Below are 24,824 nucleotides of genomic sequence, written 5' to 3' on the forward strand. Positions count from 1 at the left end.
CCTGTGTTCCAATCGTGCCCACAGGTGGCCCAGGGGAGCTCGGTGGTGAAGCAGTTGCTTAGGTAGAAGATGGCCCATGCCAGGATGATGATGTAATAGACATTGAGGTGAGCCTCGATCACCTGTGTTGCGTAGCCAATGCCTGTGAAGGGAATAGAGCAGCTGGAGTCCCTGTCCTTTGAATCAGCCTTCGATGACTCCGGAAAACTTGTCATCGATGAGGCAAAGTTTTCTTTGCTCATGAAATCAACACTTACCTTCAAATAAAGGGCAGACTTTCCTCCAGCAGGTAATGCCTCCTTCACTTGTGAACTGCCCCAGAGCCGTTTCCAGGAAGAAGACGGGAATTCCACAGCAGATGAAAAACACCACATAGGGAATCAGGAATGCCCCTGTGAGGGTGCAGAAGAGTGACATGGAAGTTGGCCTGCCATTTCTCCATCTGCACCAGGCTCTGCAGTGGGTATCTACAGGGCTGCACACAGTGCTCTTCCAGGTGCAATTCCAATCTGGCTGGGAGGGCTGGACCCAGAAAACATGGAGGGGGGCTTTGTGCCCTCGGCCACCTTTTACGTTATTCAACTCTCCCTTGCATCTCTGAACCTCAACTTCTCCAGCCCTAAAATGGGATTTAATAATTAATATCTGCCACCGATCACTTCTCAGGATGACTAAAATGGGAATGCTAAAAATTGCTTTGTTTGATCAATTCTTTTTGTGTGTGATTTATTTTCTGTGAGTGTGTGCATACATACATGTATGAAGAAGCCAGGGGCCATTGTCAAGCATCCTCCTCTATAATCTTGACCCCATTGTTGATACAGGGACTCTTGTTACACCTGGGCCTCACTGGACTGGCTGGCCAGTGAGCACCAGGAATCCTCCTGCCTCCACATTCGCAGTGCTTGCATGACAGATGTGTACTCCATGCCTGGCTGTTTACACTGGTGCTAGGGGTTCCAGCTCAGTCTTCATGCCTGAAGAGAGCACACTTTGCCAGCCGAGCCATGTCTCCAGCTCCCCCCCCCCGCTCTTTCCATCTCCTCCAGCACAGATTAAGCTTGTTTCTATCAAGTGTGTTGTTCCCTAAACTCTAATCTCAAGGGTGGGTGAAGGAGACCACCCTTATTATGTTATATAGCCTCCAAGAGATTTTTCTCATAAAGAAAAAAAAAAACCTTCTCAGGGAATTGTACAATAAGAAGTACCAGGCTTCAAAGGGTTAAACACCCCTGCACATATGACTCAGGAATGGTGCTGAATCCTAAGGAATTTGTAGCAAGGGTCCCCCTGCTAAGTTGGTTTAGGGGTAGCCTAGGTAAGGACCACCTTACATACAATATTTACAGCCTGGGCTTTTCTGCAAAGTAAAGGAAATGAGCGAAGGGAACATGAGCTCTTAGGACAGATGGGGACACCCCCTAAATCCCTCATTTTCTTTCTCCCATCTAATAACAAAGCATGAAAACAGAGTGTTCTTCATCCAATGTCATGAGTGGAGGCTTTACCTGAAATTGCTTTTGCTAAATGAAGCCTCTTTAACCGCTGGATTAGCAACTGGATCAACAACCTTGATTAATCCCCATAGTGTGGACCTATCAACTCAGCTTTGAAAGGGGCTTAGCCTTTTCTGGGCAAGGGACTAATTTAAGATTTTACCCTGTGAACGAGATACTTTCAACTACGGTGGGGATCTGTAAGTCCAGCCTGTGGATACGTTATTTTGAAAAGAAACCACAGCCCAGCTAGATTGAAGGCAGCAACTTATGTACCAGGGTAAATGCTATCTGAGCCCTGAATCCAAATATATTTGATTAAAAGCTGAAGTGGTTCCCTTAAGACCCCGTCATTCACCTGGGAGCCTCCGAGAACCCAACTCTGGGTGAAAGCCAGCTGGCCTGTGTCTCACAAAGCTAGTACTGTAATTCCTAAAATAACCAACAACCAAACTGGGGTGTCTGCACGGATGGAGGCTCTTGGCAAATCAAAGAGAGGGGAAAAAAACCAACAATGAGTCATTTTTCAACTTCACTCACTACAACCTTACAAACAGTTTGTAGCAGGATTTGTGATCAACCCAATTTATCTCCATTTTCAAATTTGAAGAACACTTCTTGTTTAACATTTCCTAGACGAATAAAGATGCTAATATAGTTTCTGCCTCATGCCAACCTAAAGGGATTCCATAGCTTTCTAAGCAGACACAGCAGCTTCTTAAGGATTGGTCTGCACAGCGAGTCTGGGCCTGCTGCCTCCCCTTGCCAAGCCATGGGCACTATTGACCACTTCATTACCAGTGCAGGGCAGGCCTGGAGCAGCCTGTGCCTTCGGGGTGAATGTCCCCAAATAAAGGGCTTGGCCCAGGAAGTGTGGTCCACAGGCTCCTCAGCTGTTTGCACAGGAAGGCCCTGCTCTGTCTGTGTCAACCACCTTCTCCACCACCTTTTTAGATCTGGAAGATTTTATTGGAGATTGGGATACCAAGATAGGTGAGGAAATGCCAAGACAGGCCTTTTCTGAGAGGAACTGTGCCACCACTGAAGGTTTTATTGGGATCTCTTGCTACTCTGCCATCCTATGGCAATATGAGGGGTGTGGAAGCATGAGGGGGTCCAAGCCCTGGTCTTAGCTAGGCGTGCTGGGGACCACAGCTTCCACTCTCCCCAGTGGCACTCCGAGAGGCTTCCACTGCACTGGCTTCTGGTCTCTCTCCAATATCTAAGCCTCTTCCACATACAAAATCAGCGTGGTTGCAGTTGTTGTGGGTGAGTCTGAGCCCAGTAAAAGAAACTGCTTGGTGCCAGTTTTTCCTCCAGAGAGGCCTAAAATACTTTCCCTAGAAATGTCCTGAAGAGCAAATTTAAAAGACCACAGAGAAGAACACACAGCAAAGCCTTTCCAAAAGTTGTTCCTGGAGTCAGCTCAAGCCTGCAAGAAAACGAGGCCTTTGGGGTCAGAATCCCACTGCTTCTTGGATCCTTAGCCTCATCATCTTTGAGATCAGCAAAACCACTGATTTCCAAGGCAACCATGAGGCCAAAAGAAAAAAAAAAGTACGAAGTCACAGCTAAAGCTGGGCCCCTACTCCTGGTACTTCAGGGAGAACAGCTGAGCCTCCGAGGCTAAATTAAAGGCTTCTGCCAAAATGCCAGCCAGTTGCCTGAACGCAGAGCTCCTGGGCCAGGTCTATCCCTCACGCAGGTGACAGACGCTGCTCTGGGCCTTGTGGCAGGTGGCAGGTGGTGGCGCGCTCAGGTGTGAAGCGGATCCGTGCACGCAGGCGCAGAGAAACAGGTGGGCCACCCCTCAGCTCACGGGGATTGGGGGGGATCGGGACCGTGCACGAGGGGTGTCCCCCCCCAGGTGTCGCCCCGCATCCCAACCGTACTCACCTCCGCCGTTCTTGTAGCACAGGTAGGGGAAGCGCCACACGTTGCCTAGCCCGATAATCTCGCCAGCTACGCTCAGCACGAACTCCACCTTGTTGTTCCAGTGGCCGCGCTCGTGGACCGCCTTGTCGCGCGCCTCGCGCGTCCCCGCCGCGTCCCCGCCGCCGCCCAGCGCCTCGGACCCCCGCGCCTCCTCGGCCGCTTTCCCGTTGCCCAGGGGCAGCGCCTGCTCCGCAGTCATGGCCGCCCTGCCGCCTCGTGCGCCGGCCCCGGCTCTGCGCCGCCGCCCCGGGCGCCCGGGCTTTTGAGAGGCTCGAGCGGCGGGCGGGGGAGCCGGGGGTGGAGCCGAGGGAGCCGCCCGGCCGGGCCGCACGGGACCGGGACTCGGTACCCAGGCCACCTCCTGGCCCGCCTGAATCTCAGGGCGGGAGCGATGCTGCTAGTCTGGTGACTTAACCTTGCAGGCCAGGCACCTTGCTCAGCACCTTGACCTTGCGTGCCCAGCACTTTGCGGTGCACTCAGCCCCTGCCCTTGAACGCACCTGGTTTGCTCAGTGCACGGGGTTTGTCCCCACAAACACCACTCACTGCCCTCGAGTGCAGACACCAGTGGAATCCTCCATCCAAGTCTAAGTGAGCTATGAATGCAACACTTGAAGTTCTACCCCGTCTCTGTAGTCTCTCGAAGCTTGGGCCTCAGTTTTCCCATCTCTACTCAGGGATGGGTGGTGAGCTCTAACTTTTGAAAGGCTAACTTTGGTTTGGATGACACTTGTGAGTTGTCAGCTCGGTCCCCTGCCTGTGGTGCCATCAGCTGACAGCAGAACCTCTAAGAGACGAGGCCTTACAGAAAGATCTCCAGGTTGTTGGGGACATGTGTTTGCTGGGAATGTGAGAGTCCACCATCCTCAGGATCATCTCTCCTGTCACCCTGAGGTAAGCCTTCGCTGCCCCTATGACACACTACTTCAGCGTGACTCCAAAGTGCAGGAGCCTCTAGGAGCCTGTGCCTGATACACTTCAGAAGCTGGTTCTTGAGCTCTTTGTTACAGGACTGAAAAGCTGACTGACTGACAAGGGGAGGAAGGAGAGGCTGTCATGACGGGGCCTTCAGAGAGGGGCAGGATTCTTGTACACCTCCAGAGCAGACTCCCTGTGTAGTCCTGGGTCCCTCTGGTCCCAGGACTCCTGAGTACCCTGCCTCAAGTCCCTCAGACACAATCTAGATGCCCTTTTCCTGGCTCACAGCATTTCTTGAAAGAATAAATGGAGTGCTGTGGTTGCCCTCTGAGGACCAGCCCTGCTCAGGCTGCGAACTCCCAGCCCTGCTCAGACTGATTCATAGGCTCCTCCACCCACAGCCTGACTGAGCTCTGGGTGACTGTGCACCTCCCTCCCTCTCTCTCTCCTTCCCTCTCTGCAGTTCCCACTCATCTGGTCCTTGGTGCCCCACCCCATATCCCTGGTTGCTTGTTCTGATCTGCCCTTTCCCGCCCAACTAAATAGTAATGGCTGCTATACCCCTCTGTCAGATGTTAAAAAGCTACGATCCTGCAGGTTGCTCAGGGTGAAGATCTGGCTTCATACCCATCTCTGCTGGCTGTGTTTTGTCAACTGGACACAAGTCAAGGTCATTTGTGAAGAAAGAGCTTCATTTGAGAAGATGCCACCATCAGAATGCCTGTGGGCAAGCCTATGGTATATTTTCTTCATTGATGGACGCGGGAAGGTCTGCCCCACTGTTGAACAGTGTCACCCCTGGACTGGTGGTCTTAAGTTAAAGAAGAAGGTGGTCTGGGCAAGCCATGGGGAGCAAGCCAGTCAGCTCTGTTACTTTGGCTTCAGTTCCTGCCTCGAGTTCCTGCCCAGATTCCCTCAGTGAATGTACAATGAAGCAAACCCAAGTTGCATTCAGTCATGGTGTCTCTCACAGCAATGGAAACCCAAACTATGATGCAAGTTCTGTGCCTTTGAACTGTCCCTCCATTGCTTCAGGCTCCATCCGTCAAATGGGCTCATATTACTTCTCACCTCAGAGTGACTTGAAGACGACAGGCCTTGGCTTGTTTCTGAACAGTGGCTGTTACTTGGAATGTTGGGGGGAAGAGGAGAGCAGCGACAGTGTCTTTCTCCTGCTGACAGCCCTCAGTGACTCTCCTTTTCCTACCAGAGAAACCCAAACTGTCTACCTTGACATCAAGTCCTCTCGCCTTCTGGTCGTCCCACAATTCCCTTCTAAATCAAAGCCAATTTTCTCACATGCTCAGACCAATATTTTCTTTCCTTCTGGCGATCACTAGTACTTTGGATAAAATAACAGTTGTGGAAGGAATTCATTTTCAACTCGTGCCCTGTGTCCGGCAGTGCATGGTAACTAGGACTCAATCTGTTCTCTGAGCAGCTACATCAAAAGTTCTTGTCTTCATGTTGGAGAGCTTATTGTTACCCTAGAGCCCTGGGAAAGCTCCTTCAAAACTGAAGAAAAACCCCCCATTTCCCATGGAGCTCAATAGGGTGAGCTCCAGGGGCTGAGTTCTCTGAGCTATTTATGGTTCACTCTTTTTCTCATCACTGTGACAAAATACCTGACCAAAGCAATTTATTTGGTGTTGGAGGAGGCTGCTTGTTGGCTCCCAGCTACCCAGCCCCAAAATAATCACACAAAACTGTATTAATTAAATCACTGCTTGGCTCATTAGCTCTAGCTTCTTATTGGCTAACTCTTACATATTAATTTAACCCATTTCTATTAATGTGTATCGCCACGTGACTGTGGATTATGGGGCGGGGTAAGTTCCTGCATCTATCTCCAGCAGGGCTACATGACTTCTCTCTGACTCTGCCCTTCTTTCTCCCAGCATTCAGTCAAGTCCTCCCCACCTATCTCTGCTTGCCCCCACCCTGCTCTGCTATAGGCTCAAAGAAGTTTTTTATTCATTAATGGTAATCACAGCATACAGAGGGAAATCCCACATGAATCTGGCTCACATTTTGAAGGTATAACCCTCCGTGAGGGGAAAATCACCATGGCAGAGTGTGTGGCAGCTGGTCACTTCAAAACCAAAGTCAGGAAAGAGAGGGATGAAGGCTGGCACTCAGTTCGGCTTCTCCTTTTTGTTCAGTCAGGACCCACAGATAAAGTAGACCCCAGAGGGCTGTCATCAATGACACAGAGCTCCCAGAAGTGACTTCTCAGCCCAAAGAGTCCAGTATAGAATTTACTAAGCACACAAGTCTGAGGTCACAGTTTTTTGCAAAACTTGGTTTTGCTGATACCAACAGCTGGTTTTCTGATAGATTTGCAATAGTCCCAGTTCCTCCCCCTTCTCTGTAGCTGTGGAATTTTCTGGATGTCTTTTCAGAGTCCCCACAGCAGAAGAGTTCCACCATGAGCTTGCTTTGGCCCTGGTTCTAAGTCTTCTTTTTCTGTCAATACTATGGGAACCGTTTTTCTCAGGTGGCTCAGGAAGAAAATAAGTCCCATCTTCGCTGCGGTGTCCAGGACAAACAGAGACCCCAAAGAGGGCCCATTCCACCTACCTGCAAGCCTCCCAGCTAGCCCAGCTCAGAACCCTAGCATCAGCAGTCCAATCTGCTGGCCTTATTACTTACAACTCTAGAATAGTCTACTGTTGTTGGGGTTTCTGTCCTGCCCAGTTCCCGCAATTGTTAAGTCCTAAAGAAATCACACAGTGGTCTACATTAGTTATAAACTGATTATCCCATTATCTCAAACTTCTTATTAACGCTTATAACTTTTATTAGTCCATTATTCTTGCCTATGTTAGCCACATGGCTCAGTACCTTATTCAGCAAGGCAGTCACATCTTACTTCTTCTGTGGCTGAGATAGGACTCTAGAAAGAACTTCCCTCTTCCCAGAATTCTCCTGTTCTCATCCACCTGCCTCTATTTCCTGTCTGGTTGTCCCGCCTATACTTCCTGCCTGGCTACTGGCCAATCAGCGTTTATTTAAAATATAATTGACAGAATACAGACAATTGTCCCACACCACTCTATGTGCTATTCTGAGCCACCAAGTATTAGCTTCTTAGATCGCCCCCCCCCGAATTTGCCCACAAGATACAAGTCATCGTTGTAAACCCAGTTTAATATTCCCTTCTTCATTCATCATAAAATTCTTGGTGTACTCTCAGGACTCAGGGCACCTCTCAGGAGGAAGTCATGCTTTGTAGAATTTTATACATCACATTTTGGAGGTATCCTGGTCACGTAAATAGGGAAATACTTGTTACTTTGATGCTGTTTATCCAGGCTCAGGAAGCCATCTTTATAATTGGACCAGAACAAACATCGAAGGATAGGCAGGCTTTCCTGGTAATCCCTCCCTTCCCTGCCCCTTGGTAATCTAATTTTTATTGAAAGTGATTACCTTGTGCCACCTTACCTAGGATAGCCTTCTGGAAGAAGAATATGCTAAAAATGACCTGGATTTCCAGTGAATAATTAGATGAATGGCTGTGTGTGGGTGGTGATTCTGATTTTGTACCATAGTGCATTGAATTGGTGGTCCTGCCTCTTAACCTTATTCTCATCTTGGTCTCCATCCTTGTTCTTGCTGTGGCCCCCAAGGTGGGCACACTTCTCTAACCCTTTACTTTGGATTTGATTGATATCTTGAATCTGATGATGTTACCTTGTAAAGAACTTGCCTCGTACCTGCTGCCCTATCATCCTGGGTTCTGAAAAGAGGTCACAGAGCATGCACACCTGTGCCAAGCCCCAAATCCAAAGCCTGAAGGCAGGCTGTCAGAGTCAACTGAGTCACAGGATGACAGACCATGCTCGTTGTCACATACCAGCAGACGATGACAGCACACAGCAGGCTCTGCATGGACTGTCACCCATGCCTCTGTGCTGTTGCACACATACCACTGAGGGCTAATAAACATGGCAATATCTTTCTTCTTTGAATGAACAAATTGTGCCTCAGAGAGGTTGAGTGACTTCCTCAGAATCGCTCAACGCACCTCTCTGTCTTGAGTTTTACAGTTTGAAGTGTGGTCTCAGCTGTTTTCTAAGCAGTGATTTTAGCCATGTAAACTTGTTGCTACAGATGGAAAAGGCTGAGGGTGAAAGAGACTGCTTGTCTTCTTCATCTAAGGGGAGCAAGCCTGTTCGCACTAGCTCAGAGCTCAGCCATTGCATCCTGGGTGGAATGTCACCTTTCGAGGAGCCCCCTTATGGAGCCTGTGTGTATGGGTGCGTGGTTTTTAAATTCCAGGTCTGTAGTCTTGCCTGTGAGTACAGGCTCTCTGGAGCTGCCCAGCACCTAGTGTGTGAGCACACGTGGTTCCTTCTAGACTAAGAATCCTCCAGTTTGCACCTGTACTCTTCAGTTCTGGAGCTCAGATCTTTAATGACAGTCAGTGAGTGACACACTGGGGACATTTGCATTTATCTGAGGTAAGGCTTCTGGGAACATAGAATCCATCACTCAGGATGTACTTGCTGTGGGGCACCATGCATGCTGTCCCTCTGCAGTGGCCACTGAAATTACACAACAGGATGGCCTTGATTCCCTTAGGACAGGTCATATCTGATCCCGGGTTTTAGTTGGTAAAATGCCATGTTCCCTCTTGTCAAATTTGTTCGTGTCCTTCCTGATGATGACATGTCCTGTAGCCCCAGAAAGACAGTGCCTTGTAGCTGTGCTCTCACAGTTCTGAGCCCTACATGGAGTTTGTTTTCCATAGCTTAAAATTTATAAAGTAGGCCCTGGAAGAGATGAATAATAATAATAAAATTATGAAATCAAGTTACAGCTACAAAAATATTTAAAATTTAGAATTTAAAAGCCAGGCATGGAGGTGCACTCCTTTAATCCCAGTACTTAGGAGGCACTGTGGATCTCTGTAAGTTCAAGGCCAGCCTGGTCTACAAAGTGAACCCACCTCCCATCTCAATAAATAAGTAGATAAAATTAAGAACTTATTTCCAGAATTTTCCACTTAATACTATCAGACTATGACTCACCGTATCTGGAACATGGAAAATAATTAGTTGGATAACAGGGACTCTGTGTATTCAGGTGCTCAAATATTTCTTTCTTAGAGAGCAGTGAGGCCCAAGAATGGATTCATTGTTCAGTGCCATGCAGCAACAAAGTATCACTCTCAGGTTCACAGCAGGAGGCAGTAAGTTCAGATGGGAACCTTTTGTTGGGCAAGCCTGCAGGACGTTACAAGGGAGTTGGGGACATAAGTCACAGGTGGACAAGCATTTCGTCAATGTTGCCCTACAGAGGAAGCTCTTCCCACGAGGAAGGGAAGATGTTTGGTAGCCATAGCACTCCCTCTAGGACTCTTAGTGGTGTCACTGACTACCTATATGACCCAGACCTCAACCCCAACCCCTGTAATCCTCCTCCATTGCAGCTCTCTCTTGTCTCAGCTTCCCCACCACCATGTAGAGTACAGCCAGAGGCTGAATCAACCCCATGTGAAGTGCAGAGTCTGGGAAAGGGCTCTCCGAAGCATGTAGCCTTTCTCTTCAGAGCCCTGGTTTTGCAGCCAGCTGAAGCCAGGTTAAAAACTAGAATTCTCTGCCCATGGAGAGCTTATTCCTGGAGGCTAACTGTTCTGACAACAGGAAAAATGTTAACCCTCTCTAGAGGTTGTTGGACTGATTGTTGATTGTTTCACAGATTTCTCCTATCTAGCTGCTTGATTTTTTTTAAATTTCATGTATCAACTGTAGTCATATCTAGTATTTTCTGCAAGTATTTTATAGCAAATTTGTTGATATTTATTTCACATGCATTGTATCCCATCCATTTAAAGTGGACGACATAGATGGCCAACCATGAGCATAAACAATTCCCATAATAGAAACTCCAGTTTCTGTTACCTCTGCGAGGATAAGAAATGCTGTTCCTTTGAGCTATGCCTCATGCCTCCCTCCGGCCCTAGACTATTCTGTCTTCTGCCTTTGTGCTTTCCCCTATTCTGAGCATTTGTGTGACCAGACCAGAAGCATGCATGACTTTCCCACCCAGCTCCTTTCCTGTAACAGTCCTTTGGAGATGCGTCCCTGGAGGAGCATCCACCCTTTCCTTGGCTGCAGAATGCTCCGCCAGATTTTATCTACTCATCAGTGGAAATTTGGTTGCTTGTAGGTCGGGGCTGTTACTTCTCTGAGCATCCCTGTACGAACCTTTTTGCATGGACATGTGTCCTCACTTCTCTTGAATATAGCCTTGGAAGAGAATTGCTAGGTCATAGATAATTGTTTAGCCTTTTGAGGTGCCTCTAGCCTTTTTAATTTTTATTTATTTATTTATTTATTTATTTATTGGTTTTTTTGAGACAGGGTTTCTCTGTGGTTTTGGAGCCTGTCCTGGAACTAGCTCTTGTAGACCAGGCTGGTCTCGAACTCACAGAGATCCGCCTACCTCTGCCTCCCAAGTGCTGGGATTAAAGGTGTGCGCCACCACCGCCCGGCTTAGCCTTTTTATTTTTCTTGAAGCATCTGACCTGTTGAACCTTTTCCCCAGGTTTGCATGAAGGTTCTAGCTGCAGCACATCCCTGCCAACATCTGTTAGCATCTGTGATAAAAAAAAAAAATTATAGCCATTCTAATGTGTGCAGCTTGGTTGACTGTGGCTCTGGTCTCTGGTCTCTTTCCTCATTCTATAGGATTCATTTTTGAGGCAGGGTTCTGCTTTGTAGCTCATGTTGACCTAGAACAGTCTGGCCTCAAACTTGACATTCTTCTGTATCTGCCTTCCAAGTACTGGGATTATAGATGTATACCACCATGCCCAGTTCCTTTGTTACAAGACTTTGCCTTATAACTTGAACTGACAGCATTATTGCTGCGATAGAAGGCAGCCTATATATCATGAAAGCACAGATTAGCCATCCACGATCTAAAGGTTCAAAACATGCAATATTCCTCAATCCAAAACTTCTCAGGAGTTGCTAAGATACCACGATGTGGGGTCCAAAGCAAGAGAGCTCATTGTATATGCTCAGCATGTCTCTGTCCATGTGCGTAGTGTGTGTGTGTTGTGTGTAGGCCAAAGGTCAACCTCAGTGTTATCTTCAGGAGTCACCTTGTTTTGTGAGTCAAGGTCTCTCACTGGACTGGAGTTTACAAGCTACACTACATAGCCTTTCTTGGTTCTCCCAGCCCTGACATTACAAGTAGGCGCTTTTATGCCTAGCTTTTTACATGGGTTCTAAGAATCAAATACAAGTCTTCATGCCTACACATGCAAATACTTTATTGTTTTCTCTCTCTCTCTCTCTCTCTCTCTCTCTCTCTCTCTCACACACACACACACACACACACACATACACAGTGCTAGTTTTGAGTCAACCTGACCCAAGCTTTGTTCATCTAAGATGGGGGAACCCCAATTAAGAAAATGCCCCCATAAGATGGGCTGTAGGCAAACCTATAGAGAATTTCCTTAGTGATTGATGGGGGAGGGCATAGCCCATTGTTGGTGGACTGGTGGTCCTGGATTCTATAAGAAAGCAAGTTGAGCTAACCATGAGGAGCAAGCCAGTAAACAGGATTCCTCAGTGGTCTCTAAATCAGCTCCTGCCTCCAGGTTTCTGCCCTGTTTGAGTTCCTGTCCTGACTCCCTTTGGTGATGGAACTGTGATGTGGAAGCGTAAGCCAAATAAGCCCTTTCCTCCCTAACTTGCTTTTGGTCATGGTGTTTCATCCCAGCAATTTTAGCCCCCCCATCCCCTCCCCACACACACGTGCCTGTACACACGTGTGTCCACACATGCATGCACGACTCTCTCTCAAATCCAAAACATCATTTTCTGGCAGCAAGCATTGCAGACTGTGCAGAGGTAGCACCTGTCTGTTCTGCATGCTCTGATTGACATTTCCTGTGTTTTGGAAAACAGCAGTCTAATTCACACAAGGATTTTATCAAGGTGTGGCACACAGGTGGTGCGTAATAAGTCTAGCTGTCATTCTATTGATGACAAACATGTAAAATCACGAGCTTGTCTTCGGAGAAAATCAGGTACAAGTGGAGATCAGAAGACCTTTATTAAAGAGAGTGGTGCATCTGGGTGCAGAGCAGGGGGAGCAGGAGGCCCTGGCTTCCATCCCCAGCAGTCGGGGTGGGGGGAGGAAGAAGGAGTATCCAGCTGGTTAGAAACAGATATCTGTACTGATTGTTCTTTGTCAAGCTGACACAAACCTAACTGGGAAGAGGGAATCTTAATTGAGAAAATGCCTTGTAAGGTTGGTCTGTAGGCATCTGTAGGGCATGTTCTTGATTAATGACTGATTGGGAGGGTCCAGCCCACTGTGGGTGGTGTTATCCCAGGGCATCTGATCCTGAGTTGTATAGGAAAGCAGGCTGAGCAAGTCCTGAGGTAAGCCAGCAAGCATCAAGTCTCCACGGCCTCCATGTTTGTGATCGTATTCCTGCCCTGACTTCTCTGGATGGCCGACTGCAACTGTGAACTGAAACAAACCCTTTCCTCCCCATGGCAAGGCTCTCGTCATGTTTAATCACAGCAATAGAATCCCTAAGACAGCATCTCGAGAGCAGTGAAAGCTGGACCACAGAGTTCACCAAGTAGGATTAACAAGAAATCTGAGGTCAGCATTCGGGCGGCAGATGTCGAGCCTGGGCCTTAAGTCTTCCTTTCATTTTCAGGTGTAAAGTCCTCAAGCTTGTCTGGCACGGTGATACCTAGGCTGGCCATTGCTGCTGTCCCTCCTGGCCCCAGCTCTTGCTGTGGCAGCTCACACACTAAGAGAACAGCACAGGAAAGGACTCATGACCTCATGGCTTGCATCAGAGCTCAGAGAGGCACAGAAGCCTCTGTGTTCACCATCTCCTAGGTGATACCTAGGTACCCATTTTCTTACTGAGAACTCTTGTCTCTTCATGTCACCTCTTTGCACAGGTGTCCACAAGCTCTCCCTCAGTAGACTGATTACCTAATCGAAATGGGTTCACACCACCACTAGTAACAAAGAGCTTGTTAGAGATGCAGAATCCGAGGCCCCATCCTGGGCTTGCTCAGTCAGGACCCACATCTTGAGATGCTCAGGTATTTTAAGCACCTGCTAACATTTCTGAAAACCAAAGATTGAATATTCATCTAAAGCCCCGTTGTGAGCAACTGACCTTCCCCAGCCTCTGCTAAGTGCTGAGCATATAGAATCAAACCCGACCCCCCCTACGCCACTAGGAAGGTTCTATGTAGCCAGGGAGACAGATGGGAAACCAAAGATTCCAGACCTTCCACTGACCTTGGGGTTTTCTTCCGATAGAGAAAGTAATTGCTTTATTGATTTTTCTAAAAATGAATTGCTTCGGACTCCATGGTAGGCTGCCATGGGGTGGCAGGGTCTGACGAGTGTGCTGTTTCTTTCCTGTTTGTCGTCTTCCTGGTCCTCTGGGAAGCATCTCCTCCATTCAGTTTTAAAGCTTCTTTACTGAGGTATGACGGGCAATCAGTGCATACTTACATAAGCTGATGAGTTTGGAGAAAAGTATGTGCCTATGAGTCCTCACCACAAACACGCCACCACCACCTGCCCGATGATGATGGTTAGTGATGAAGAATGGTGGTGGTAGTGGTGGTAATAATGACAGTGGTGGTCCTGGTGATGATGGTGGTGGTAGTGATGAAGATGATGATGGTAAGGATAATGGTAGTGATGATGATGATTGTGGCGATTGTGGTAGTAGTGGTTATGGTGGTAATGGTGGTAATAGAAATGATAGTAGTGGTGGTGATGGTGATGATGATGGTAAAGATGGTGATAGTGGTGATGATGATTAAAGACATTCAAAGTAACATTTGCCTTCTTAGATTTCTGAGTCTTATGCTTTGTGTTGTGCATCTTTAGAGTTTATTCACCTTGCAGAACTGAAGCACACATCTTTAACACTTTTCCCACCGCAGTGGCAAAATATCTGACAGAATCAACATGAAGGAGGAAGGATTTATTTTGGTCACTGTTCCAGAAGTTGAGTCCATCATAGCAAGGAAGGCTTGATGGAGATGGCATAGAAGGGAAGGCATGGCAGGGATACCCTTAAAGGTATCATGAAAGGCACTTTGGGACTGGCACAGTGGTGAAGGCATGATGGGGATGGCCCATTGAGGAAGGCATGGTGAGGGTGACCCATTGAGGAAGGCATGGTGAAGGTGGCCCATTGGGGAAGGCATGGAGTACCTGGCCCATTGGGGAAGGCATGGTGAGGGAGGGCCCATTGGGGAAGGCATGGTGAGGGAGGGCCCATTGGGGAAGGCATGGTGAAGGTGGCTCATTGGGGAAGGCATGGAGTACCTGGCCCATTGGGGAAGGCATGGTGAGGGAGGGCCCATTGGGGAAGGCATGGTGAAGGTGGCCCATTGGGGAAGGCATGGTGAGGGAGGGCCCATTGGGGAAGGCATGGTGAGGGAGGGCCCATTGGAGAAGGCATGGTGAGGGAGGGCCCATTGGGGAAGTCATGGTGAAGGTAGCCCATTGGGGAAGGCATGGTGGAGGTGGGGAGGCACAGTGAAGGTGGCCCATTGGGAAAGACCCAGTGGGAATAGCATGGTAGGAATCCTGGTGGGCAGTTCTATTGTAATAAAATGTTAAGGTAGTTTCTCACTTGACTATGAAAGGAAGCAGAGAGTTGGATTAGGAGTGGGGTCAGGCTGTGACCCTGATTGCCTCCCCCACCAGTTTCACTAGTGATTCCTTCTGCTCCAAAGTTTCCAGTCTTCCAAAGCATGGCTATCTGGGGACCAGGTGTTCACCCATGTGAGGGGACATTTCACATTCCAACTAGAATAGCTGCTGTGTCTTCCTCCCTGGTCGGCTATACTCTCCTTCCATGAGCATAACTACTTTTAAATTCCTGATGTGCACATCATCTCATATTTGCCCCTACGCATCTGGTCTGTTTCATCTCACATGCTAGTCTCCAGGTTCATCCGTGTTGTCACAAATAGCAGGATTTCTGCTTCTCTGAAGGTTGGGTGCGATTCCATTTCATGAATATACCACAATTTTTTTTTGCTTTATCCATTTGCTCACTGATAAATATTTGCTTTGTTTCCATGCCTCAGCTGTCATGAGCAAAGCTGTGGTAGGCGTGTAGATAAATTGTCAAGATCCTGGTTTCGGTTCCTGGGATCTGCAACCCAAAATGAGATTGTTGGATTGTAGGTAGTTATAGTTTTAGTTCTAAAGACGTCTCTGTATTGTTTTCCAGAGCAGTGATCCAGTTCCCTGCCCATACACAGCGCACATGTCTCCGTTTCCATGTCCTTGCCAACACACATCGTCCTTTGCTAACAATTACCTTAATTAGGTTTGCTTTGTATTTCTCCAAAGATTAATCACAGTGGTCTTCTTTGTGTCTGTTGGTTTCTTTGCATAAATGTCTGTTCTGCTCCTCTGCTCTGTTTTTTAAAAGCTAGTTTGGGTTAGAATGGTTTTGACTACTAAGTTGTAGGAGATTTTTGAGACAGGGTCTCTTGCTAGAGCCCTGGCTGACCAGGAGCTTGCTGTGTAGACCAGGCTGGCATCTGCCACCCAACTCTTGGAATTCCAGACTTACATTACCTTTCCTGGTTGAGTTCTCTGTATATCTCAAATAGAAACGGAATAGATACAGGTTGCAGGGCCTGTAATTTATTCTGTTCCATTGGTTGGTTTTTCATTTTGCTGTGGTTTCCTTTGCTGTATTGTAGAGCTCTGATGGATACAAGTGAGCTCCTACATGTAGCCCTTTGTCCCAGAGTCTGGCTTGTGGGTCAGTCTGCCTTCCCCACTAGACGGTAACCACCATGGAGCATATATAATAAACTGGCATACCTTTACCCACAATGCCTTTGTCCTTTATTATTGCTTATTTCTTCCACAGAGAAGAAAGTTACTCTTGATTCTTTCCTTTTACAGACCTTTACCAAGGCACTACAAGATTCTAGAACTACAGGTGTAATATTGGTGCTCTCATGGGTCCTGATTGAAGGTTCTGGCTTGGCATGATGGCAGTGGAAAAATAAGTGAGGTGCAGACTTCTGCTCAGCAGATCCCCAATGCCAGGTACCACACCCCAGTGGCATGGGTGTGGCTTTATCCTCACACTACATAGAAGGAACAGGAAGTCCAGAGAAGCTAAGGAAGGTACCCAGGATCACACAGATCACACTGAAAGTAGCCTGGCTCCATGGGCAAAACCCTCATGTCTTTAAGGTGCTATTCTTGGGGATGGGGGCATGGCTCAGACAGCTTTCATTGAACATACAAGACCTGTGTTCAAGGCCCAGAATTCACATAAAAAGTCCATATTAATTGTACCAACATATAATCCCAGCACTGGGGAGGCAGAGACAGGCAGATCCCTGGGGCCCACTGGCCACACTCTTAACTTGGTTTTGCACTTCAGGTCAGCTAGGGACTTGTAACAAGTTGAACCTCTCCTGAGGAACAACACCCAAGCTTGTCCTATGGTGTCCATATGCATGCATGAATGTACACACACACACACAATGCATTCACACAGACATGCACACAGATAATGAAGATGTCTCTTAAAATCTTTTACCCCAAAATATATCACAATTAAGATTTTTATGAGTTTTTCCAATTTCCCTTTGTTTCTTGCTGATATATAAAAATATAATTATTTCTTTTTTACTAATTCTTTTTTATTTTCAGTTATGTATATGTGTCTATGTGTGGGTATGTGTATGCATGTTCAGGTGCTCGTGGAGGTTAGAATAGGGCATCAGATCCATGGAGCTAGAGTTACAGATGATAAAAACTCAGGTCCAGGAATTGGGGTTCAACCTGGAGATCCTAAAAGCAAAACAGCCAGCCACTGGCTCAGTCCAAAAATGGAAATCCTGCCTTCAGGAATCTCAGAATGAGACTGTGTGTTGAGAGCTGTTTCCTCCCATTTTATAATCTTCTCTAGGGTTGGTATTAAACGTGTGCACCACTATAATTAAAGACATGCACCACCCAATTTCTATGGCAACTAGTGTGGCTATTGGGATTAAAGGTGTGTATTACCATGACCTGATCTATAATGCTGACCAGTGGGACTGTTTTACTCATAGATCTTCAGGCAGACTTTATTTATTAAAATACAATTGAAATGCCACTACAGTTAGGAGCCTCCTGATGTGGGCCACTGGGAACCAAACCCTACCCTCTGCAAGAACAGCAAAGCACTCTCAACTGCCATGCCATCTCTCCAGTCCCTAGTATTCTTGTATATTAATGTTGGATTCTGTAACCTTTCTAAGTTCGTTTATTAGTTCCTGGGCCTTTTATTTTATATTATTTTTTTGATTATTGATACTATAAGAATCTTCTATGTAGACTAATGCTCCCTGCTCTTGGAGTTCCTAAATTCTGGGCTTCTTTTCAAGATGGCTGCCTCTTCTTTCCTTTTCTAGTGTTACCTTTGTGGAAAAGCCATTCAGCCTTTCTCTCCTAACTACCATGATGACTGTGGGGTTTTTATAGCTGTTTGGCAAATAGGGGGCACCTCTTCTATTTCCAGCTTGCCTAGAGTTTCTGCCACAAATGGCCAATGGATTCTGCAAATGCTTCTTTTAGCATGAGTATGTATTGATGGGATTCTGTGTGTCTACTCTTTTTTTAATCTACAAATATAGTGAATTTCATTATGTTTTTAGCTATAGAAACAACATCACTTTCCTAGAACAAGCTCTACCTGATCACAATCTTTTTGCATGATATAGTTGTGAGTTACTAAAATGCTGTGTTTTTATATCAAGGTTTACAAAAGACATTGGTCTTAATGTTTTTATTATTGCTTTTCAAATTACCTTTAATTTTTACTCTCAGGTTAATTCTTGTCTCATAGAATTGGTTAAGAGGTACTTGCCCTTCTTTTTATTTATTTATTTAAGATTTCTGCCTCCTCCCCACCACCGCCTCCCATTTCCCTCCCCCTCCCCCAATCAAGTCCCTCTCCCTCAGCAGCCCGAAAGTCAGGGTTCCCTGCCATGTGAGAAGTCTAAGGATCTCCCACCTCCTTCCAGGTCTAGTAAGGAGAGCATCCAAACTGCCTAGGCTCCCACAAAGCCAGTACGTACAGTAGGATCAAAACCCAGTGCCATTGTTCTTGACTTCTCAGCAGTCCTCATTGTCCGTTATGTTCAGCAAGTCCGGTTTTATCCCATGCTTTTTCAGACCCAGGCCAGCTGGCCTTGGCGAGTTCCCGACAGAACATCCCCATTGTCTCAGTGTGTGGGTGCACCCCTCGCGGTCCTGAGTTTCTTGCTCGTGCTCTCTCTCCTTCTGCTCCTGATTTGGACACTTACGGTCATGCTCAACTTCCTTAGCGATCAGGGAAATGCAAATCAAAACAACTTTAAGATACCATCTTACACCTGTCAAAATGACTAAAATCAAAAACACCAATGATAGCCTTTGCTGGAGAGGTTGTGGAGAAAGGGGTACACTCATCCATTGCTGGTGGGAATGCAAACTTGTGCAACTACTTTGGAAAGCAGTGTGGTGGTTTCTCAGGAAATTCGGAATCAACCTACCCCTTGCTCTTCTTTAGTTTTCTGAGTTTTGTATAAAACTAGTATTATCAGCCGAGCGGTGGTGGCGCACGCCTTTAATCCCAGCACACGGGAGGCAGAGGCAGGCGGATCTCTGTGAGTTCGAGACCAGCCTGGTCTACAAGAGCTACTTCCAGGACAGGCTCCAAAACCACAAAGAAACCCTGTCTCGAAAAACAAACAAACAAACAAAAAAAAAAAAAACTAGTATTATCTTTCTTAACATGTTACTGGATTTTCCAGTAAATACATCTGAGCTTAGCCTTCTTTGTGGGGAGGATTTTGGCTATAAATTCAAATTATTTGCTTTATGACTATTACGGGCACATATTTATTGTTGCACAATCTTTTATAATTTATGTCTTGCAAATAAGATTTTTCTGTCACACCTAAGTGTTAAATTTGTCATTGTATTAACATCCCTTGTTGGCCACCGACTGCAGACAGACTGGATGACAGCTGTTCACTTACCCATATTGGTAAGTTGTGTCTTCCTGCTTTTTCTTTTCCCATTTATTGGGTTATTGATTTATTGATAATCTTTAAAGATCCAGCATGAAGTTTTCATAATTTTTTCCTGTTTTTTCTCTTACCTATTTTTTCTGTTTATTTAAGTTTTCTGTTCTTATTCTAGGTTTTGAAGTTTAAAATCCAGGACATAAAACCTTCATTCTTATAATGAGAGAAAGAGAGAGAGAGAGAGAGAGAGAGAGAGAGAGAGAGAGAGAGAGAGAGAGAGAGAGAGACTGTGTGTGTAATGTGTGTGTGCGTCTCTCAGTTCTGGGGACCAAACTCAGGTTGTCAGCGTTATAGTCAAGGATATTTACCCACTGAGCCACATCACTGGTCCTTTGCTTATTTATTTTTATTTTTTTATATTTAAGTATATATGTGTATGCTTGTGTGAGTACATACCAACATATGCAGGTGCAAGTGGAGTAGAGAAGAGGTTGTAAGATTTCCTGGAGCTGGAGTCACAGGAGGTTTGGTAGTCGCTTGATGTGGCTGCTGGGAACTGAACTTGGGTCCTCTGGAAAAGCAGCAAATGGTCTTAACCCAAGAGCCCTCTCACTGACCCTTTATTCTTGTCGAATGTCAGCTTTTATCAGGGTTTGCTCTCGGGTAAAGGCTGGCAGAGCTGCTGCTCATAAATTCTGACATGCTGTGTTTTCATTTCCATTCAGCTCATGTTTTTAACCTTTATAGCCTCTCCTTTGATCCACAGATTAAATATAGACTCATTCTTTCATTTTCTAATTAATACTTAAGAGTTTCCAAGCATCTCTCTTTTATTAACTTCAAATTTAGTTCTATTGTAATTTAAGAACATAGTTTGTGTTACATAAATGTGTTTACATGTGTTGACTTTATGTTGGTGCTGGTCCTGTATTGAGTGATTTGTCTCTGTTGCGTTTATTTGCATTGTTTGCTTTGACTCAGGTTGTGAACTAGGCTGTGGACACTTTATCTTGTTTCTAGATCATGGGATAAGAGAGTGTCATTTCACCATGAACTGTGCCATTTGCAATGGGTTCTTAACAGTCTTCTACCTAAAGAAGTTCCTTATAGTCTTTTGTTTTGTAGGCAGTTTGGGGGAGGTGAGATTAAGACAGTCTCCCTATGTAACCTGGATGAACCTAAAGCTTGCTCTGTGGACCAGGTGAGCCTTGAACTCACAGGGATCCTCCTGCTCCACCTTCACAGCGCTGGGATCATAGGTATCTGTCACCATGTGTGATATTATGCAGTGCTGGGAATGAAAGCCCAGGCTTCCTGCATGCTAGGCAAGCTGTCTACCATCTGAGCCACATCCCCCAGACCTAAAAAGTCCCTTCTAGTTTTAATGCTGATCTTCTTATTATGACTAAGTATTGGTTGTATTAATGCTTTTCTATTAATGTGTTGGGGTTTTGTTTCTACTAATATAGTCAGTGTTTTTTTTTTAATGTTAAATTACATAATTTGAAGTTAAACCTTACTTACTTAGTTACACATTTTATTGCCTGCTAATGTTTTGTTCGGGATTTTTGTGTCAGTTTCCATGAGTGTTACTAGTTTTTACATGTTCTTTGCTTGTAATATTCCTGTCAGTTTGCTCTCATCACAAACAGGGAGCATCCCTTTCAAATATCTTTAATCAACAGATCATAACCATGACCATGGGTGGAGTAATGTATGGTCTTTTGCTAGATTTACCGAATATAGAAGGGTTAAGTCAAGCTGGTTAGTACGTGTTAATTTTACCCAGTGGCTCCCCTGCTCTTGTCAAAATGCAACACTGTAAATTAACTTCCACTTGCTCTGAAAGGCCTTGCTCTATGTTGCCACTGATTAGTAGATGCTCAGTCTTTGTCTGAAACTTTGTATCCTTTGCTGACAACTCTCCACCCCCTCCCTTCCTATGCCCACCCTCTCTCCAGTTCCTGTTAGCCATCCCTCTAAACAAGTAGTTCTCAATCTGTGAGTCATGACCCTTTGGGGGTCAAATTCATGGGAGACGTGCATCAGATATCCTGTGTATCAGAATATTTACATTATGAATTAGAACAGTAACAAAATTACAGTTATGAAATGGTAGCAAAAATAATTTTATGGTTGGGTGTAGTATGGAGCTGCGGGCAGCATTCCTGCCACCCAGTTTCCAGCCACCTGGCTAGCTTATGCCCCAAAATAACTACACACAAACTGTATTCATATAAACACTGCTTGGCCCATTAGCTCTAGCCTCTTCTTGGCTAACTCTCATATCTTGCCTAACCCATATTTAGTAATCTGTGTAGCACCAGTCTTACTGGGAAAGATTCAGCATGTCTGACCCAGCGGCTTGCTTCATCGTGTCTGCCTCATCGTGTCTGCCTTGGAGAGGAGAGGCATGGCGTCCGCCTCACTTCCTCTTCCTCCCAGCATTCTGTTCTGTTTACTCCACCCACCTATGTTCTAACCTATCAGGCCAAACAGTTTCTTTATTAATTAACCAATGACCTTCCTCCATTATTTCCCCTTTTTCTGTTTAAACAAAAAAAAAGGAAGGCTTTAACTTAACATAGCAAAATTACATATAACAAAACAGTTATCAAGTAAAAATTACAGTTACAATATTTATATCTACTTTATCTTTTATCATAACTAAGGAAGACAACTATAACTATCTATCTATTCTTCAACTCCAAAGATTCCAGAAGGATATAATATTACCTAAGTAGGCAACTTACAAAACTCTAGAAATCACAGAGACATCTTGCTGCCTGGACAGTCACCCAAAGTTCCACTGTACCGCTGGGGCATCCATTTTTGGCCTACATGCCCATAGTATCCAGAGACACTTCCATGAAGCAGGAAATTTCAAAGGCAGTTCAGTCACTCTCTGCTGTGTCCTGCAGAATGTCTCGCAGACTCTTTCATGAATCAGGAACCCCAAAAGATCATCTCACCTTTAGGCAAGTTCAGTAGTCTTCTCTCTGCGGGTTCTCTGTGTCCAGTTTATGCAATAGTCCAGGCAAGAGCAGTTTCTTGCCCAAATGGCTATCAAACTCCATAATGAGCCTCTTTGATGCCCATCTTTTTCTTGAAGTAGCTGGTGCTGCCAGGAACAGATATGTCTCATTGTCATGAAAAACCCTAAGTTATTAAAACATTAAATGCCCTATTCTGTAGTCTTTGAAAGATATGAAGAATGTCTATCTAAAATATATCTATGTACATCTAGAAAGTCTAACTAACATAACTACAAGCTTGACTATTATCAATGATTATCCATTAACAACCTATATACTTTACATTTTTAAATGAACTACACAATCACAATACCTTAATCAAGAGCAGAAATACATATACATATAACAAAATTGACCTTAAAATCCATACCAATGCAAATTATTCATATCTATATCATATCCCCCTTTAAATGTAAAAGAACATTTATAAACAATATTTGGGAATATGGGTGCAGTTATTTCTCTCCAAACTGCTTCCTGCTGTATGGGGGCGCTGTTTTTCAGGTCTTTCATGGTATAACCAGTGTGTTAGATTTATCTCAGTCAGCAGTCGAGTGAAGTAATTTTTTGAAGGTGTTCACAGCAACCCTTCAGGAGGGCATGGTCCATCATACCATATTGGGATAGAAGCAATCCACAGGGTCTCATCCTCTGTGAAAACAAAAGAAGAAACTCTTTTCCAAAGTATCATATCCTTAGATTCAAATTCTGAAGTCAAGGTATTTTCAAAATATCTATCTTGGATTAGTTCAGCATCATTTATAAACAAATATCTTTTAGCAGCTGTTGCTCCTTCCTCAGCATTCAAAGAATTCAAAGAGAGCATAATAGCATACAGTATCAAAGTTCTCTGTGTATTTTTCATCTTTGTGCAGCTTTATTTTAACCTCTATTTCATTTATTTTTACTTTTATTTTTTGAGACAGGTTCTCTGTATAAATTTGTCCTGGAATAACTCTGTTGACCAGGCTGTCCTTGAACTCTCAGAGATCCTTCTGTCTCTGCCTCCCAGGCATTGGGATTAAAGGTGTGTGCTACCGCACCTTGAAGTCACAGAGGTCAATTTATCTCTGCCCCTTTAAGTCTCAGAGGTCAATCTCCCTCTGTCTCCCAAGTGTTGGGATTAAAGATGTGTACTACCACACCCAACTACTCTCTTTCTTCCTTTTTTTTTTGTTTTTTACTTTAAGAACTTTAACTTTTAGCCTGCATATATTTTTAACACTGTAAATCATTTAAAGGTTTTTTGTTGTTGTTGTTTTTGAATCTCTTTTTACTGTATCTCTCTCTCTTTTTCTGACCACATGAGCCTTTAAATTACTGAGCAATATGGGTAGGATTAAAGCCGTGGCTTTGACGGCTAGATCCAGCCCATTCCTTAGCTTTCCAGCCTCATGGCACAGGTACCAGCTGTAGCCATTTTTATTGTCACAACTCTATGGTGTTTCAGGGTCCCTGCCAGCAAGCAAGCTGTAGCATTCTGCTCATAGACCACACTCAGTCGGACCGGACCATCTGCCTGAAAGAGTCAGAGTTTGCCCTGGCAGGACGACCCAGAAAGCTGGCATTTTAAAACAGCACAACTTTTTTCCTGCTATGGCTGAAAACAAACAAGCATGCAGTCAGCTTTTCTCAACACCATTTAAGTGTTTTGTGGCGGGACCTCTTAAGAGCTGCAGAGTTTTGTAGCTAAAGCTGAGTCAGAAAGCCTCTCTTAGATGAGAGTGCTTGCTTGCCTCTATCAAGCAGAGCAGACCCAAGAAATTGCTGCTACCAAGAAAACGTGCTTTACTCTATTCTTTCCCAAGCTTTCTCAGACTTTCTGTGGATTCAGTTATCCACGTGGGTGCCATTCTGTAGTATGGAGCTGCGGGCAGCATTCCTGCCACCCAGTTCCCGGCCGCCTGGCTAGCTTATGCCCCAAAATAACTACACACAAACTGTATTCATATAAACACTGCTTGGCCCATTAGCTCTAGCCTCTTCTTGGCTAACTCTCATATCTTGCCTAACCCATATTTAGTAATCTGTGTAGCACCAGTCTTACTGGGAAAGATTCAGCATGTCTGACCCGGCGGCTTGCTTCATCGTGTCTGTCTTGGAGATGAGAGGCATGGCGACTGCCTCACTTCCTCTTCCTCCCAGCATTCTGTTCTGTTTACTCCACCCACCTATGCTCTAACCTATCAGGCCAAGCAGTTTCTTTATTAATTAACAAATGACCTTCCTCCATCAGTTGGGGGTCACCACCACATGAGGAACTATATTAGAGGGTTGCAGCATTGGGAAGGCTGAGAACCACAGCAAAGCTCTACTTCTGTAAGAAAGCCTTCCTTTTGATTGCATATGTAAGCGAGGACAGTGACATTTGTATTTCTATG

General features: G+C 45.4%; 1 protein-coding gene across 1 annotated transcript in view; it reads right to left on the reverse strand.

Moving 5' to 3' along the window:
* Slc6a11 (solute carrier family 6 member 11) overlaps positions 1-3,677 on the reverse strand; it is a 120,889-nt gene extending 117,212 nt beyond the window's left edge. Inside the window, exons 1-3 of the mRNA XM_057767061.1 lie at positions 3,393-3,677; positions 258-392; positions 2-142 (exon numbers count right to left, since the gene is read on the reverse strand). Coding sequence (XP_057623044.1) covers positions 2-142; positions 258-392; positions 3,393-3,630 — 514 coding nt within the window. The 5' untranslated portion in view covers positions 3,631-3,677. The remainder of the gene's footprint in view (position 1; positions 143-257; positions 393-3,392) is intronic.
* Positions 3,678-24,824: the final 21,147 nt, after the last annotated feature.

The sequence above is a fragment of the Chionomys nivalis genome, chromosome 1 (assembly GCF_950005125.1).
Source record: "Chionomys nivalis chromosome 1, mChiNiv1.1, whole genome shotgun sequence".
In the NCBI taxonomy this organism is placed as follows: domain Eukaryota; kingdom Metazoa; phylum Chordata; class Mammalia; order Rodentia; family Cricetidae; genus Chionomys; species Chionomys nivalis.